This window comes from Cucumis melo, chromosome 6 (genome assembly GCF_025177605.1).
Source record: "Cucumis melo cultivar AY chromosome 6, USDA_Cmelo_AY_1.0, whole genome shotgun sequence".
Classification (NCBI taxonomy): Eukaryota; Viridiplantae; Streptophyta; class Magnoliopsida; order Cucurbitales; family Cucurbitaceae; genus Cucumis; species Cucumis melo.
Window position 1 is genome coordinate 13942648 of NC_066862.1, and position 16053 is coordinate 13958700.

The following is a 16053-nucleotide window of genomic DNA, read 5'->3' on the forward strand; positions in this document are numbered from 1 at the left end:
GTCATAAGCCTTTCTAGCTTAGTAATTCAAACTCCTAAGACTTCAGTGTACATTCCTTGCTTTACATATTTTCCCAAAGTCTATGTTAGGAAGTGAGCTCATTGGAGGGAGGATCAAGATAAAACAAAAAATGATCGAAAAGATGTCCAATGCTTCCAAAAAGTGGAAAACGCTTGTCCAGTGTCAAGAACTACTTAAAATGAATTTCCAGCAAAGAGAATGGGTCAAGCTTAAAAACCTCTGGTGTTCCTCAAAAAAAGAGACGAGCGAAAATGCACTGGACTCAGTCTACATTCTTGGCATTGTCCTTTACACATTTTCCCAATGCATATGTTAGAAAATGAGCTCGTTGGAGGGAGGATTATGTTGAAAGCCAAAATGGTCAAAAAAATGGCCAATGCTTCTAAAAAGTGGTGAACGTTTGTTCGATGTCAAAAACGACTAAAAATGCACTTCCAGTTAAGAAAATGGTCCAAGTTTAAGAACTTGTAGTGTTCATCCCAAAAAAATACGAACGACAATGTCCCAAACTCAGTGTTTTACACCGGGGTCAAAATGGTCCTTCCATAGTTTCTTTGTTTTGTGTTGGTTATAAGCCTTTCTTGCTTAAGAATTCAAACTTGGAAGTCTACAGTCTATATTCTTAGGATGGTTCCTTATACAGTTTCCCAAAGTATAAGTTAGGAGGCGAGTTCATTGGAGGGAAGACTAAGGTGCAATTGAAAACGGTCGAAAAGATGGCCAATGTTTCCAAAAAAGTGGTAAACGTTTGTCGGAAGTCAAAAAAACTAAAAATAAATTTCTACCAAACAAAATGGCCTAAGTTTGAGAATTCTGGTGTTCGTCTCAAAACGAGGCCAACGACAATGCCCTGGACTCGATTTTTTATTTTGACGTCCAAAGTGGTTCTTCAATGGTTTCTATATTCTGTATTGGTCATAAGCCTTTCTAGATTAAGAACTTCAAAGACTTCAGTCTACAGTCCTGGCATGGTCCCTTACACATTTTCTCAAAGTATAGGTTGGGAAGCGAGCTGATTGGATGGAGGACTAAGGTGCAATCCAAAACGGTCGAAAAGATGGCCAATGCTTCCATAAAATTGTGAACGTTTGTCTGGTGTAAAAAAGTAAAAAATGAACTTCTAGCAAATAAATTAGGCCAAGTTTGAGAACTTCTAGTGTTCGTTCCAAAAATATACGAACAAAAATCCCCTGGACTTAGTTTTTTACTTTGACGTCCAAAGTGGTTGTTCAACGGTTTCTTTGTTTTGTATTTATCATAAGCTTACCTAACTTAGGAATCCAAATTTCGAAGACTTTAGCCTACATTCCTGGCATAGTCCCTTATACATTTTCTTAAAGTATAGGTTAGGAAGCAAGCTCGTTTGATGGAGGTCTAAGGTGCAACCCAAAACGGTCGAAAAGATTGCCAATGCATCTAAAAAGTGGTGAAGGTTTGTCTCGTGTCAAAAACAATTGAAAATTCATTTCTAGCAAAGAAAATGAGCCAAGCTTAAGAACTTCCTGTGTTTTTTTCAAAAACATGCGAAGGATAATTCCCCGAACTTACTTTTTTATTTTGAGTTCAAAAGTGGTCTTTCAACGGTTTCTTTGTTTTGTACTGGTCATAAGCATTTCTAGCTTTGTACTTCCAACTCCTAAAACTTCAATGTACATTCCTTGCATGGTCCCTTACATATTTTCCCAAAGTCTAGGTCAGGAAGCGAGCTCGTTGAAGGGAGGACTAAGGTGAAACCAAAAATGGTCGAAAAGATGGTCAATGCTTCCAAAAAGTGGCGAACTTTCGTCTGATGTCAAAAACTATTGGAAATGAATTTCCAGCAAAGAGAATGGACCAAGCTTATGAACCTTTGGTGTTCCTAAAAAAAGAGGTGAACAACAATGCCTAGACTTAGTTTTTTGTTTTGGCTTCCAAAGTGGTCGTTCAAAGGTTTCTTTGTTTGATATTGCTCATAAGCATTCTAGCTTAGGAATTCAAACTCTAAAAAATACAGTCTACATTTTTGGCATTGTCTGTTACACGTTTTTCCAAATCATATGTTGGAAAGTGAGCTCATTAGAGGAAGGACTATGGTGAAACCAAAATGGTCAAAAAGATGGTCAATACTTCCAAAAAGTGGCGAACATTTTTTCATTGTCAAAAACAACTGAAAATGCACTTTCAGTAAAGAAAATGGGCCAAGTTTAAGAACTTCTGGTGTTCGTCCAAAAAGAAAAACAAACGACAATGCCCCAGACTCAATTTTTTAATATTAGGATCAAAATGGTCCTTCCGTAGTTTCTTTGGTTTGTATTGGTTATAAGCACCTTCTTGCTTAAGAATTCAAAACTCAAAAGTCTTCAGTCTACATTCTTAGCATGGTTCCTCACAAATTTTCCAAAAGTATAGGTCGGGTGGTTAGTTCATTTGAGGGTGGACTAAGGTGCATTCGAAAATGGTAAAAAAGATGGCCAATGCTTCCAAAAAGTGGCGAACGTTTGTCCGGTGTCAAAAACAACTAAAAATAAATTTCTAGCAAACAAAATGGTCCAAGTTTGAGAATTTCGATGGTCATCACGAAAAGAGGCCAACGCCAATGCCTTGGACTCAGTTTTTTATTTGGCATCCAAAATAGTTCTTCAATAGTTTCTTTATTTTTTATTTGATCATAACCCTTTCTAGATTAGGAATTCAAACTCCGAAGACTTCAGTCTACATTTCTTGCATGGTCCCTTACACATTTTTTCAAAGTATAGGTTGGGAAGCGAGCTCGTTGGCGGGAGGACTCAGTTTTTTTATATAGTGGTCAAAATGTTCCTTCCGTAGTTTCTTTAATTTGTATTGGTTATAAGCCTTTCTTGCTTAAGAATTCAAACTAAGAAGTCTTCAGTCTAAAAGATTGCCAATGCAAACCAAAACGGTCGAAAAGATGGCCAATGCTTCCAAAAATTTCCAAACGTTTTTTTTCGATGTCAAAAACCACTGAAAATGCATTTTCAGTAAAAAAAAAAGTTATAGAACTTCCTTTATTTGTCCAAAAAATAAGGGAACAACAATCCCTTAGACTCAATTTTTTATTTTGGCATCCAAAGTGGTCCTTCAACAATCTCTTTATTTGTATTCATCATAAGTCTTTCTAACTTAGGAATTCAAATTTTGAAGACTTTAGTTTACATTCGTGGCATGGTCCCTTACACATTTTCCTAAAGTATAGGTCGGGAAGCGAGCTCTTTAGAGGGAGGACTTACAACCCAAAATGGTCGAAAAGATGGTCAATGCTTCCAAAAATTGTCCAACCTTTTTTCGATGTCAAAAACCACTGAAAAAGAATTTCCAGCAAACAAATTTGGTCAAGTTTAAGAACATCTGGTGTTTATCTTGAAAATAGGCAAATGACAATTCCCTGGTGGCCTTGTATGAAGCGAGAGATAGCCGAATATGTTAATAAATGTTTGATTTTCCAACAGGTTAAACCAATGAGATAGAGGCCATGAGGACTCCTTAACCCTTTGCCAATGCTAGAGTGAAAATGGGAGCACATTACTATGGATTTTCTATTTGGGTTACCTCGTACTTCTAGTGGACATGATGGTATATGGGTAATAATAGTAAACATACTCACCAAGACAACATAGTTTATACTGATTAAAGCGAAATCTACACTAGATGAACTAGCTAAGCTATACATCGACAGGATTGTAAGTCAGTATGGAGTACCAGTGTCCATAGTTTTAGACAAGGATCCCAGGTTTACTTCTAAATTTTGGCCTAGTTTGTAGAAAGCATTGAGGAACAAAGTTGTACAGCTTTCCATCCCCATATAGAAGATTAGACAAAGAGGACCATACACACCTTAAAGGACATGTTGAGAAAGTGTGTTCTTCAATTTAGAGGAAGTTGGGATACCCACTTATCACTTATGGAGTTCACTTAAAATAACAGCTATCAATCTAGTATCGGCATGGCACCATCTAAGGCTTTGTATGGCAGAACTCCTATGTGCTGGAATGATATGGGAGAGCAAAAGCTAGGTCTTGAGTTAGTACAGATCACAACAGACAATATTAAAATGATTAGAGAAAACCTAAAAATAGCTCAAGATCGACAGAAGAGCTAAGCAGATAAGGGACGAAGAGACTTGGAATTCCAAGTTGGATATCAAGTTTCCTCGACAAAAAAGGGCAAGTTTTCGGAAAGAAGACAATCACACTCGTGAAAGTTCTTTGGAGACATCACGAAATAGAGAAGGCATCCTAAGAGTCAGAAGACCAGATGAGGAGGAGTTACCAAACACTTTTCACCTAAGGACTTCCAAATTTCGAGGACAAAATTTCCTAAGAGGAGAGGTAAGTTATAAACCCAAGATTTTCCTTGGATTCTTTGCTATTGACATGTATTTTAGGACATTGAATTTAAGTTGAAGAAAAATTGCAAGGCTTTTGGTTCAAATTGGTTAATCAATTTGGAGTTTTTTTTTTTCAAAATGAAAATAAAAAAATAAAGGAAAAAGAAAAACAAAGGTGGAATTGTGTATTTATGCAAAAAAAAAAAAAGAGAAAGAGAGAGAGAGAAGGAGATGAGAAAGAATTTCAGTGTCAACATGTGCTTTGTTTTCTCTCCACCGCCAAACCATGTATGTTCACCCAGACCCGACTCGAATTTCAAGCCGCCCCACTCCAAGCTTGGCCATTCTCGCATGCGGCCCATTTAGCCCAGCTTGCGTACCAATCCGGATCGCCCGACCCAAATTCTACGCGCGGCCCACTTGTTTTGGCCCAGCACCCCCGCACCCGTTCTCTGCATCCGACCCACTCTGAAAACTGGGTACGACTTGGTTTTCGCCCCGCATTCATGTCTTGCCGCATGAATGCTCCGTCTGACCTGGTCCGACCCACGCGTGTCTGGCCCATTCCCCTAGTAGTTTTGGGTCGGTTCAAGCCCAATGGTTGGGCTTTAAGCCGGTTCAAGGGGTTTTTGGGCTGGTTCAAGTAGTTTTGATGATTTTCCAGCCGGTTCGAGTTGTTCAGGAGCAGTTTATGTACTCCACCAAATTATTATTGTAATAATTTAGTATTTAGCTTAATTTATGAGCCAAAACCAGTCCATTTTAAGGTGTTTAATTAATTATGCATATGATGTATGTTTTAATTAATGTTTAATTGTATGTGCATAATGTATGCCATATAGATTTAAAATCTCACCATAGGTTAACACGTTCATGCATTGAAAGTATGTTATAATGGTTATAATGTATAGTATGCATGTTGATTAATTTAATTAATATGATTAAGTTAATTGTTTAATTAATTAAATTAATTTTGATAAATATGATTTAATAAAATTAATTAATTATTTAATTAAAATAAATATGATTTAATTGAAAGTTAAATAAATTAAATCAATGTATATAATAGTTATATATTATTAGATGTATGTTATAGGTTTGTCTGAGTTTTTTCTTAAGTGTTATAAAATGAATTAGGTTTAAAATCTATAACAAAGATAAGATGCATGTTCACCTAGGTTAAAAAAATATCTTCCTTTTTTCATAGAATTACGTCGATATCTTGTAAAACTGGTTACAAGAGGCTCATCTGATTCGATTTTGTCAACAAGTCAAATAAGATGACTAAGGTTGGAGGTTCTTAAGTTGACGGTTTACAAAACACCTCCTACTTGGAGATCGTAATCAGTTCTTGAGCCTAGTTAACCTAGTTTTATGAGCATGCATGAGAGGTGTGAGGTAATAAAATTGGTTTATTACCTAGACATCGTAGGTTAAAATCCAGTATAATAAGTTACGGTCGGATGTTTCACCTAGACTTAGGATTTGTTTAAGTTAGCCTAAATATAATCTTGAAGTTTTAAATACCCTTAAAATCATTATAGAACACTTCAGCTAGAGAGAAGTAGTGTACTTTTAGCTCTCGCGTCCCTAAGAATTCACACCGTGAGATCCATGCAGGGATTTGTGTCGTGCATAGGAGCGGACACCCTTCGGAGAGTGTTTCCATGGATCATGATCAAGGTGATTAGGGGAAGTAGTTTATAGTAAGTGGATAAAGGATTTGTGACAACACATCCCATGGTCTTCCATTAGGTCGCATCGTGAGATTCCTATAATGTGCCTGCTTGTCTGCTCTAGAGCGACATTCCCTTCGGAGGCTTGTATTATAGGATTCAAAAACCACAAACTCCAAAGATGGATAGTTTTTCTTAGATCAGTTTTCATATTGTCTTTTCACTTTCGAGAGCATATTGATTATGATCTCTGAAATCCAAAAATGTCGTGTTACACTTACAGGAATTACTAAGTTGTTAGTATATTCTCGACCAAAGAAGCGATAACTAAATGCTATAAAGACTAAAAGTTATTCTAGAGTTAGCATCTAGACAAGATTGTCTTGGTTCAAAGGAGGAATAATTGGCTGCCCTTCGGTGGAGGTTATTCTAAACCTTAGAAATATCGTTGCAAAACATTGAAAGGATGTAATTTGAGGCAAGTCGTTATCAAAATGATAGGTTGTTATGGATGTAAGTATGCAAAACAAGAATTTATTCCTAGTCTAAAATAAAAGAATACAAGAATAGAGAAAGACTAGATGAAATATGAGGGTTAGGGATTACCTCAATTACCTTTCAAAGTTATCTTTTTAACCCTTCTTACCTTTGTGGAAATTGAGAGTGGTATGGGGAAGAAGGGTTTCGAACCCTAGAGAGCACTTAGGATTCAAAACTTCAAGACTCACAAATAAGGTCGATTAGTAGCTTCAAGATCTAAAAGAAATTAGAAACACAAAAAAATGGGGGTTTGTGGAAGTAATTTTTGAACTATAGTAAAGAACGAGTATTAAGGAATGATTAGTGACAAAAAGTAATTCAAGTAAAGTTTTTCTTTCAAGTTTAGTAGAGGGACTTTTTCTTGGGTAATTACCATGTTTCTTATCATTGAAAAAGAAAGAAGATTAATTAATCTTTTCTTGAATTTACAAGAATGGAATTTTTACAAAAAGAAAGTAACCAAATCTCTATTAAAACATGATTAATCTCAACGACCAAAGCATGTTCAAACCGATGCAAAATTTATCCTATTCAAGATTTGCTAAGGAGGGGATAGCCACTACCCTTAGCAAAATTAATGCCCATTTCAAACTTGTTATGAAAGAATCAATTAGTAAAAAATTAAAGACAATATCAACAATTAATTCAACATAACAAACCATTGCAAATCAAAATTTAAGTTCGGCACTCTAAGAATTTGTAAAGAAATTTCAATGAAAAATTGATGGAAAAAACTTATTTGTTTTATTGAAATTTCAAAAGAAATTGCATAGGGAAACAAGCAATCAAATAAAAAATTGAAAAGATATAAAGGAATTTAATTCTCAAAGAAAACATGGTAATTTAATCCAAGAAAAAGTCTCCAAAGACTACCTTAGCCCATGAAGATTGATGAAATTCTTGAAAAAATGTTCAGGAAAGGATCCATTTATTTAACAAAAGTAATCTTTATTGATAGAGTTTCAAGAATTTGCTACAAGAATTGAATGAGAAAGAGAGTTTTTTTTTTTTTTTACTTGGAATTTCTTTTCTCTCCCAAAAAATATGCGGGATTTTATAGGAGGGAAAATGGGAGAAAAAAGTGGAATTAGTTTTAAAAACTGCCAGCCACGTGGCGCGATCTGGTTCGTCCAATTTCTCGGTTTTGCCCTTGAACTTGTTTTTTACCGTTCTTCTTCGTTATAACTTCGATTTAAGTGATTTCAGTGGCATTGGACTCGTATCGGGGTGAAGTTTCATATTCTGCATAAAAATGACATTTTAGTGAGTAAATGAATAAAGGTTGGGAAAAATTAGTCTAGTAATGTTAGGTCTAAAATAGCCCTAACAAAATACCTCCAACTTAAGACTTGTTTGTCCTGAGCAAGAAAATTAAAAATATGCTAACATTCAATCATTCATCATGCAAGGGATTGACAAATTATTTTGCAAGAATTGAACTCAAACAATCATGCAAAAATTTTGATGATGTTTTCAAACAAATATGCAAAGGATGTTACTCATGCCTTAACAATTCAACAAACTAATTTTTTTATTATCAATTAAATATTTAAGAGAAGCAAGTAATCAATTTGAGGTTGATTTTTAATAAAGTTCATTTATTGAAATCATGTTTAGATAAAACATCTAAGTTTTGCTATTTCGACTCACTAGACATGCTTCGAAAGAATTAAAAAATGCCCTAGGCTTGTTTTCCCTTTACTCTGAAGCGGGAAGGATCCCTCCTTAAACTCGACCCTCGGTCAAAACATTAAAACTAGCTAGAAAAATTCTAAGATAGAATTGTACGGGTTTTATTAAGGAAAAGGATAGGCTTTTTCCGTAGGGATTCGTACTCACTAACATCGGGTAATCCTAACTGATCACGAAAAAAATCCTAACGTTCGACTTAATAGTACTTTTTGTTCTTTTTATAGAAGTATTTTGCTAAAAGTATGCATTTTGCTACTTTTTTTTTTAGGGATTCTATTTTTGGTAGCAAGCTTTTTGTTAGCTCCGGCTTGGCTAACTCTAATCTTGGATTTAATCTATTAGGTTCTATGATTAACCGTTCTTTCGAGGTGACAACAAGCGAATTTAAGCATTCTATCCTTTTCTAAAGAGTTCTAGGTTCGTCATGGCTCAACAAAGGGGTTTTTTCTAATTCATGAGTCAAAGGGATGAAAAGTTTAAAAATTAACCTCAATTTCATAAATGGTTCTTTATCCTATTTAAAATCAAAGCAAAAATTGCTAAGAGAGGTGTATCATAGGCAATCATCATAAGAAACTTTGCAAAAAAGTTAACATCCATGCATTTTCTTTTGCAAGCATTCATTCAAGCAAACAACACTTATTTCATTCATGCATTCAGAATAATACTAAAGAAATTTTTGGTCAATTTTAATCTACCCAAGTCATGCAAATGCTTAAAAGAAAAAAAATTAGCAACCTTGTTTAACTCACCCCCAACTTAAAAACTTTGCTTTGTCCTCAAATCATATTTATGTAAAAAATGTATGAAAATACGGAGGAACAGAAAAACTAAAAAGCTTGCTTCAAAGCGAAGTGGTTGCTTCCTTTTATGATTCTTTGATTTCTTCAAGTAAAGTTTCCCTAGATATTAAAAAAGGGATTTCTCTTAATTTTATTCAATGCAAAACTAATCTAGGAAAAACTAAAAAGACGGAAATTAAAGAAAAGTAAAGACAAAAAGCGATAAAAAATTTTACGGCTGGCTGCTTCGGCTTTATGTGTAGAGGGGAAGAGAAAGTGTTTTTATAGAACATTGTTGTACGGATTGCCCTTCATGGAATATTTTCAATCTATGCCCATTTACTTTGAAAATTTTTCCTGTGTTAAGACTTTTTATGGAAACTACACCAAAAGTAAAGAAATCAATCACAACAAAAGGACCAAGTCATTTAGATTTTAACTTTCCGGGCATGAGTTTAATAGAAGAATTATATAAAAGAACTTTTTTCCCTATTTCAAATTCTTTTCTTAAGATTTTTTTATCATGCAAAAGTTTAGTCTTTTCTTTGTAAATCCTAGAATTTTCATATACTTCTAATCTTAATTCTTCTAATTCTAGCAAATCTAGAAATCTTTTCTCACCAATTTCTAAGAGAGATAAATTTCATTGTCTAATAGCCCAATATGCTTTATGTTCTATTTCTACAGGGAGATGACAAGGCTTACCGTACACAAGCTTGAACGGAGATGTGCCAATTGGAGTTTTATAGGTCGTTCGGTATGCCCAAGGTGCATCGTTGAGGCGGAGGCTCCAATCCTTTCTTTTTATGTTGACAGTTTTCTCTAGGATATTTTTTATCTCTCGATTAGAAGTTTCGGCTTGTCCGTTCATTTGAGGATGGTATGGTGTGGAAATACGGTGCATGCAAAAGATGGGAGATATGCCCTTGATGTCGTCAAGAGTCCAACCAATGGCTTACTTTTTCTTCTTCAAGACTTCGATAAGTCTTTCTTCTTGTTTTTGGTTTAGTTCCCTTGAGATGATTACGGGAAACGTATTCTTTTTTCCTAAGAATATGTATTTCAAGTGTGGGGGGAGAGTTTTGAGCTCAATCCGTAGTTTCTTTGGAGAAAAGAAAAGATTATCACAATTATTTTTTTCTAAAGCATAGTCAACATTGGGTTCTAACAATTCTCTATTTTCAACTATTTCTTGTTCAAGAAATTCATAATGTATAGACAATTCATCAACTTCATCATGCAATTCTAATGAACATAAAGACAAGCATTCATCCGAATATCTCATGGATTCAAAAATATTGAATGTGACAATGTCTCCATCAAACTCTACACTCAAGGAACCTTTATCAACATTTATAATGGCTTTAGCAGTTTTAAGAAAAGGTCTTCCTAATAAAATAGAGTGAGATGGTTTTAGGCATGCTTCATTCATTTCTAATATGTAAAAATCCACCGGAAAAATTAGTTTGTCAATTTTCACAAGGACATCTTCAACTATTCCTAATGGTGAAATAAAAGATCTATCCGCTAGTTGTATGCATACACTAGTCTTTTGCAAATTATTGAGTTCTAGATCTTTAAAGACGTTGTATGGCATGACATTTATGGATGCTCCTAAGTCAAGCATTGCATGAGAAATTAGCCTATTTCCTATTACACAAGGTAGAGAAAACATACCGAGGTGATTGCATTTTTCCGGAATATTACTCTTAAGAAGAGCCGAAACATTTTGACTTACCATTGGTCTTTCTTTTGTTTTCCTCTTGTTGGTACACAACTCCTTTAGAAACTTTGCATACCTCGGGACTTGTTGGATTGCATCGAGAAGGGGCAAGTTGATTTGCACCTTTCTAAACATCTCCAAGATTTCTTCCTTCTTGGGTGTTTCCTTCTTTTTTGGAGCCAACCTAGAGGGAAAAGGAGGTTTAGGTATGTAAGGAGTAAAATCATTAAGAGGAAATTTATCATTTTTAGAATTATATGGTGAGGGGTTTGTTTCAATCTTTTCTTCCTTGCACTCATTCTTAGTATTAAGAGGTAAGGGTTTGGAAGTTGCCTTTTTCTCTTTGGTGGTGGGAGTGTCAAGAATCTTACCACTCCTTAGTGAAACGGCACTTACATTAGCATAGTTCGATTGAGCCGAAAGTTTGCCTTTCCCATCCATCTTGCTTATGGCGGTAGTAAGTTGAGTCATTTGTTGTTTCATCTCTTGTTGAAAAGAAAGAGTGTTAGTTGCCAAAGCTTTGATAATATCTTCAAGATTCGTACCTTGGTTTGAAGATGTGGATGGTGCTTGTGTATGCTTTTGGTTGTCATTCCCCCATCTTAAGTTTGGGTTGTCTCTCCACCCCGAATTGTATGTATTACCGTGGGGGTCATATTTTCGAACAATGTTTACATCCTCGATCACCTCGGGACATTTGTCATTTGGATGACCAACCAAGCCACAAACTCCACACTTGGTTACTTTAAGAGGAGTACCTTGTACAAAAGAAGTAAGAAGAGTAGTCATATTTAACATTTGTGATTTTAACTCACTTACCTCTTTTGTTAGAGAATTGTCAAGCTCCGATGCTCTATTCTCAAAGCTTTGAGAATTTTCTGCCATTTTTGAAATGAGCTCCCGTGCTTCGGTGGGTGCCTTATCGGCTAGAGCTCCTCCCGCCACTGCATCTACCGTATTCCTGTCGGAAGACAAAAGATCGAAGTAAGAATATTGAATTAAAGAAGGGTCGGAAATATGATGGTGAGGAAAGCTAGCACAAAGCTCTTTGAATCTTTCCCTGTATTCCGAGAGGGATTCTCCAAAGGTTTGTCTTATCTCATAAATTTCTTTCCTAATATTGTTTGCTCTAGAGGCGGGGAAAAATTTCTTTAAGAATTGCTTTTTTAGACTACCCCGGTTATGGAACCTGGTTCTAAGTAGTAGAGCCATCTCTTTGCTACATCTGTAAGGGAAAATGGAAAGACTCGTAAATTTAGTTGTTCTTCCGAGATGCCGTGAATCTTCATGGAATCACAAACCATATGAAAATCCTTAAGATGTTTGTATGGGTCCTCTCCGGAACTTCCTTTAAAGATGGGCAAAAGATGGATAAGTCTCGGTTTTAATTCAAAAGGTTGAGTGGTTGGGGGTATGACTATATAAAGAGGTCTTTGGTCTTCATCGGGCTCAGCAAGCTCTCTAAGGGTCTTTTCTTTAACTTCGCCCATATTCCCTCTACCAAGGTTTGAATCTAAAGGAGAATCTAGGTTAGATTCTAAACCTCTTAAAGGTTCTTGGTTAGAAAGATTGGGGATGCTATTCTCTTCTCTCCTTTCTCTTCTAATTCTACGAACCCCTCTATTTAAATCTTCAAAGTAAGAAAATTCTAAATTTGAAGAACGGGTCATGCAAGAAAAAAAATTCTACACGATCTCTTTATGACTATATATTTTTTTTATTTTTTATTACAAAATGAATATAAGAATCAAGAAGCTTTAAAAGAAAGTTTGAAATCAAAAAGTCTTGAAAACTACACCGTACTCCCCGGTAATGGCGCCATTTTTGAAAGGATGTCATTTGAGGTAAGTCGTTATCAAAATGATAGGTTGTTATGGATGTAAGTATGCAAAACAAGAATTTATTCCTAGTCTAAAATAAAAGAATACAAGAATAGAGAAAATCTAGATGAAATATGAGGGTTAGGGATTACCTCAATTACCTTTCAAAGTTATCTTTTTAACCCTTCTTACCTTTGTGGAAATTGAGAGTAGTATGGGGAAGAAGGGTTTCGAACCCTATAGAGCCCTTAGGATTCAAAACTTCAAGACTCACAAACAAGGTCGATTAGTAGCTTCAAGATCTAAAAGAAATTAGAAACACAAAAAAATGGGGGTTTGTGGAAGTAATTTTTGAACTATAGTAAAGAACGAGTATTAAGGAATGATTAGTGACAACAAGTAATTCAAGTAAAGTTTTTCTTTCAAGTTTAGTAGAGGGACTTTTTCTTGGGTAATTACCATGTTTCTTATCATTGAAAAAGAAAGAAGATTAATTAATCTTTTCTTGAATTTACAAGAATGGAATTTTTACAAAAAGAAAGTAACCAAATCTCTATTAAAACATGATTAATCTCAACGACCAAAGCATGTTCAAACCGATGCAAAATTTATCCTATTCAAGATTTGCTAAGGAGGGGATAGCCACTACCCTTAACAAAATTAATGCCCATTTCAAACTTGTTATGAAAGAATCAATTAGTAAAAAATTAAAGACAATATCAACAATTAATTCAACATAACGAACCATTGCAAATCAAAATTTAAGTTCAGCACTCTAAGAATTTGTAAAGAAATTTCAATGAAAAATTGATGGGAAAAACCTATTTGTTTTATTGAAATTTCAAAAGAAATTGCAAAGGGAAACAAGCAATCAAATAAAAAATTGAAAAGATATAGAAAGGAATTTAATTCTCAAAGAAAACATGGTAATTTAATCCAAGAAAAAGTCTCCAAAGACTACCTTAGCCCATGAAGATTGATGAAATTCTTGAAAAATTGTTGAGGAAAGGATCCATTTATTTAACAAAAGTAATCTTTATTGATAGAGTTTCAAGAATTTGCTTCAAGAATTGAATGAGAAAGAGAGTTTTTTTTTAACTTGGAATTTCTTTTCTCTCCCAAAAAATATGTGGGATTTTATAGGAGGGAAAAGGGGAGAAAACAGTGGAATTAGTTTTAAAGACTGCTAGCCACGTGGCGCGATCTGGTTTGTCCAATTTCTCGGTTTTGCCCTTGAACTTGTTTTTTACCGTTCTTCTTCGTTATAACTTTGATTTAAGTGATTTTAGTGGCATTGGACTCGTATCGGGGTGAAGTTTCATATTCTGCATAAAAATGAAATTTTAGTGAGTAAATGGATAAAGGTTGGGAAAAATTAGTCTGATAATGTTAGGTCTAAAATAGCCCTAACAAACATATATAATGAAGGGTACATTATTAGTAATTGCTAAATTAGATTGGTGTATAAAGGATTGTAGTTTTATTTCTAAAAAGAATATGTTTGTTTTTCAGCATGAATAGCTCGATAGTTCAACTATTAGTTTCCAAAAAACTTAATGGCGATAATTATGCGGCATGAAAATCAAATCTTAACATGATACTAGTAGTTGACGATTTGAGATTTGTCTTAACTGAGGAATGTCCTCAAACGCCTACCTCTAATGCTAATCAAACTAGTCGCGAAGCATATGATTGATGGGTAAAGGCTAATGAAAAAGCTTGTGTCTACATTCTTGCCAGCATGTCTGATGTTCTGGCAAACAAACATGAATCCTTAGCTACGTCTAAAGAAATTATGAATTCATTAAGGGCAATTTTTGGGCAACCAGAATGGTCCTTAAGATACGAGGTAATCAAATACATTTACACTAAGCGTATGAAGGAGGGACCTCTGTTAGAGAACATGTCATGGACATGATGATGCACTTCAACATCACCGAAGAAAATGGTGGTGCCATCAATGAGGCTAATCAGGTTAGTTTTATTTTAGAGTCTCTTCCGAAAAGTTTCATACCATTTCAAACAAATGCGTCTCTAAACAAGATAGAGTTTAATCTGATAACCCTTCTAAACGAGCTCCAGCGATTCCAAACCCTTACCATGGGTAAGGGAAAGGAAGTGGAAGCAAATGTTGCTACTACAAAAAGAAAATTTTCAAGAGGATCGTCCTTTAAAACCAAAGTTGGACCCTCAAAACCTAATCCTCAAATAAAAAAGAAGGGAAAGGGGAAGACTCTCAAATAGAACAAGGGAAAGAAAGCTGTAGAAAAAGGTAAGTGTTACCACTATGGCCTGAACGGGCACTAGTTGAGGAACTGCCCAAAGTACCTTACAGAGAAAAAGGCAAAGAAGGAAATGTAAGGTAAATATGATTTACTAGTTGTTGAAACATATTTAGTGGAATATAAAAATTCAACCTGGATATTAGATTCGGGAGCCAATGACCATATTTGCTTCTCATTTTAGGAAAATAGTTCTTGGAAAAGGCTTTCAGAAGGCGAGATCACTCTCTAGGTTGGAACATGAGAGATGGTCTTAGCTGAAGCCATGGGAGATTTAAAGTTGTATTTTGGAAATAGATATATCATACTTAAGAATGTCTGGTATGTACCACAAACGAAAAGAAATTTAATATCTATTTCTTGTATTTTGGAACGCATGTATATAATATCTTTTGAAATTAATGAAGCGTTCATTTTCTATAAAGGTATCCAAGTCTGTTCTGCTATACATGAAAACAACTTATATAGGTTAAGACCAACACGAGCAAATTTGTCTTAAAGATTGAAATGTTTAGAACAGCTGAAACTCATAATAAAAGACAAAAAGTTTCTTCTAATGCCTATTTGTGGCACTTGAGACTTGGTCACATAAATCTCAATAGGATTGGGAGATTAGTTAAAAGTGGACTTCTAAGTAAGCTAGAAGATAACTCTTTACCTCCTTGTGAATCTTGTCTTGAAAGAAAAATGATCAAGAGATCTTTTACTGAAAAAGGTCTCAGAGCCAAAATACCTTTAGAGCTCGTACATTCGGACCTCTGTGGACCAAGAAACGTCATAGCTCGGGGAGGGTACGAATATTTCATTAGTTTTATTGATGATTATTCGAGGTACGGTCATGTTTACCTAATTCATCACAAGTCTGATTCTTTTGAAAAATTCAAAGAATATAAGACTGAAGTTGAGAATGAATTAGGTAAAACAATAAAAATACTTCGATTCGAACGAGGTAGAGAATATTTGGACTTACAATTCCAAGACTATTTGATAGAACATGGAATCCAGTCACAACTCGCTACACCTAGTACGCATCAGCAGAACGGTGTATCAGAAAGAAGAAACCGAACCTTGTTAGACATGATTCGCTCTATGATGAGCTTTGTTCAGTTGCCAGATTCCTTTTAGGGATATGCTTTAGAAAGAGTTGTCTATATTTTGAACAACGTTCCTTCTAAAAGTGTTTCAGAAACACC

General features: G+C 34.9%; 1 protein-coding gene across 1 annotated transcript; it reads right to left on the reverse strand.

Annotated features, from left to right (window-relative positions):
- Window positions 1-9990: 9990 nt before the first annotated feature.
- On the reverse strand, window positions 9991-11970 carry LOC127149691 (uncharacterized). The gene has a single exon (XM_051085551.1). It carries the CDS (start codon window positions 11968-11970, stop codon window positions 9991-9993), a length of 1980 nt encoding a protein of 659 aa, XP_050941508.1.
- Window positions 11971-16053: the final 4083 nt, after the last annotated feature.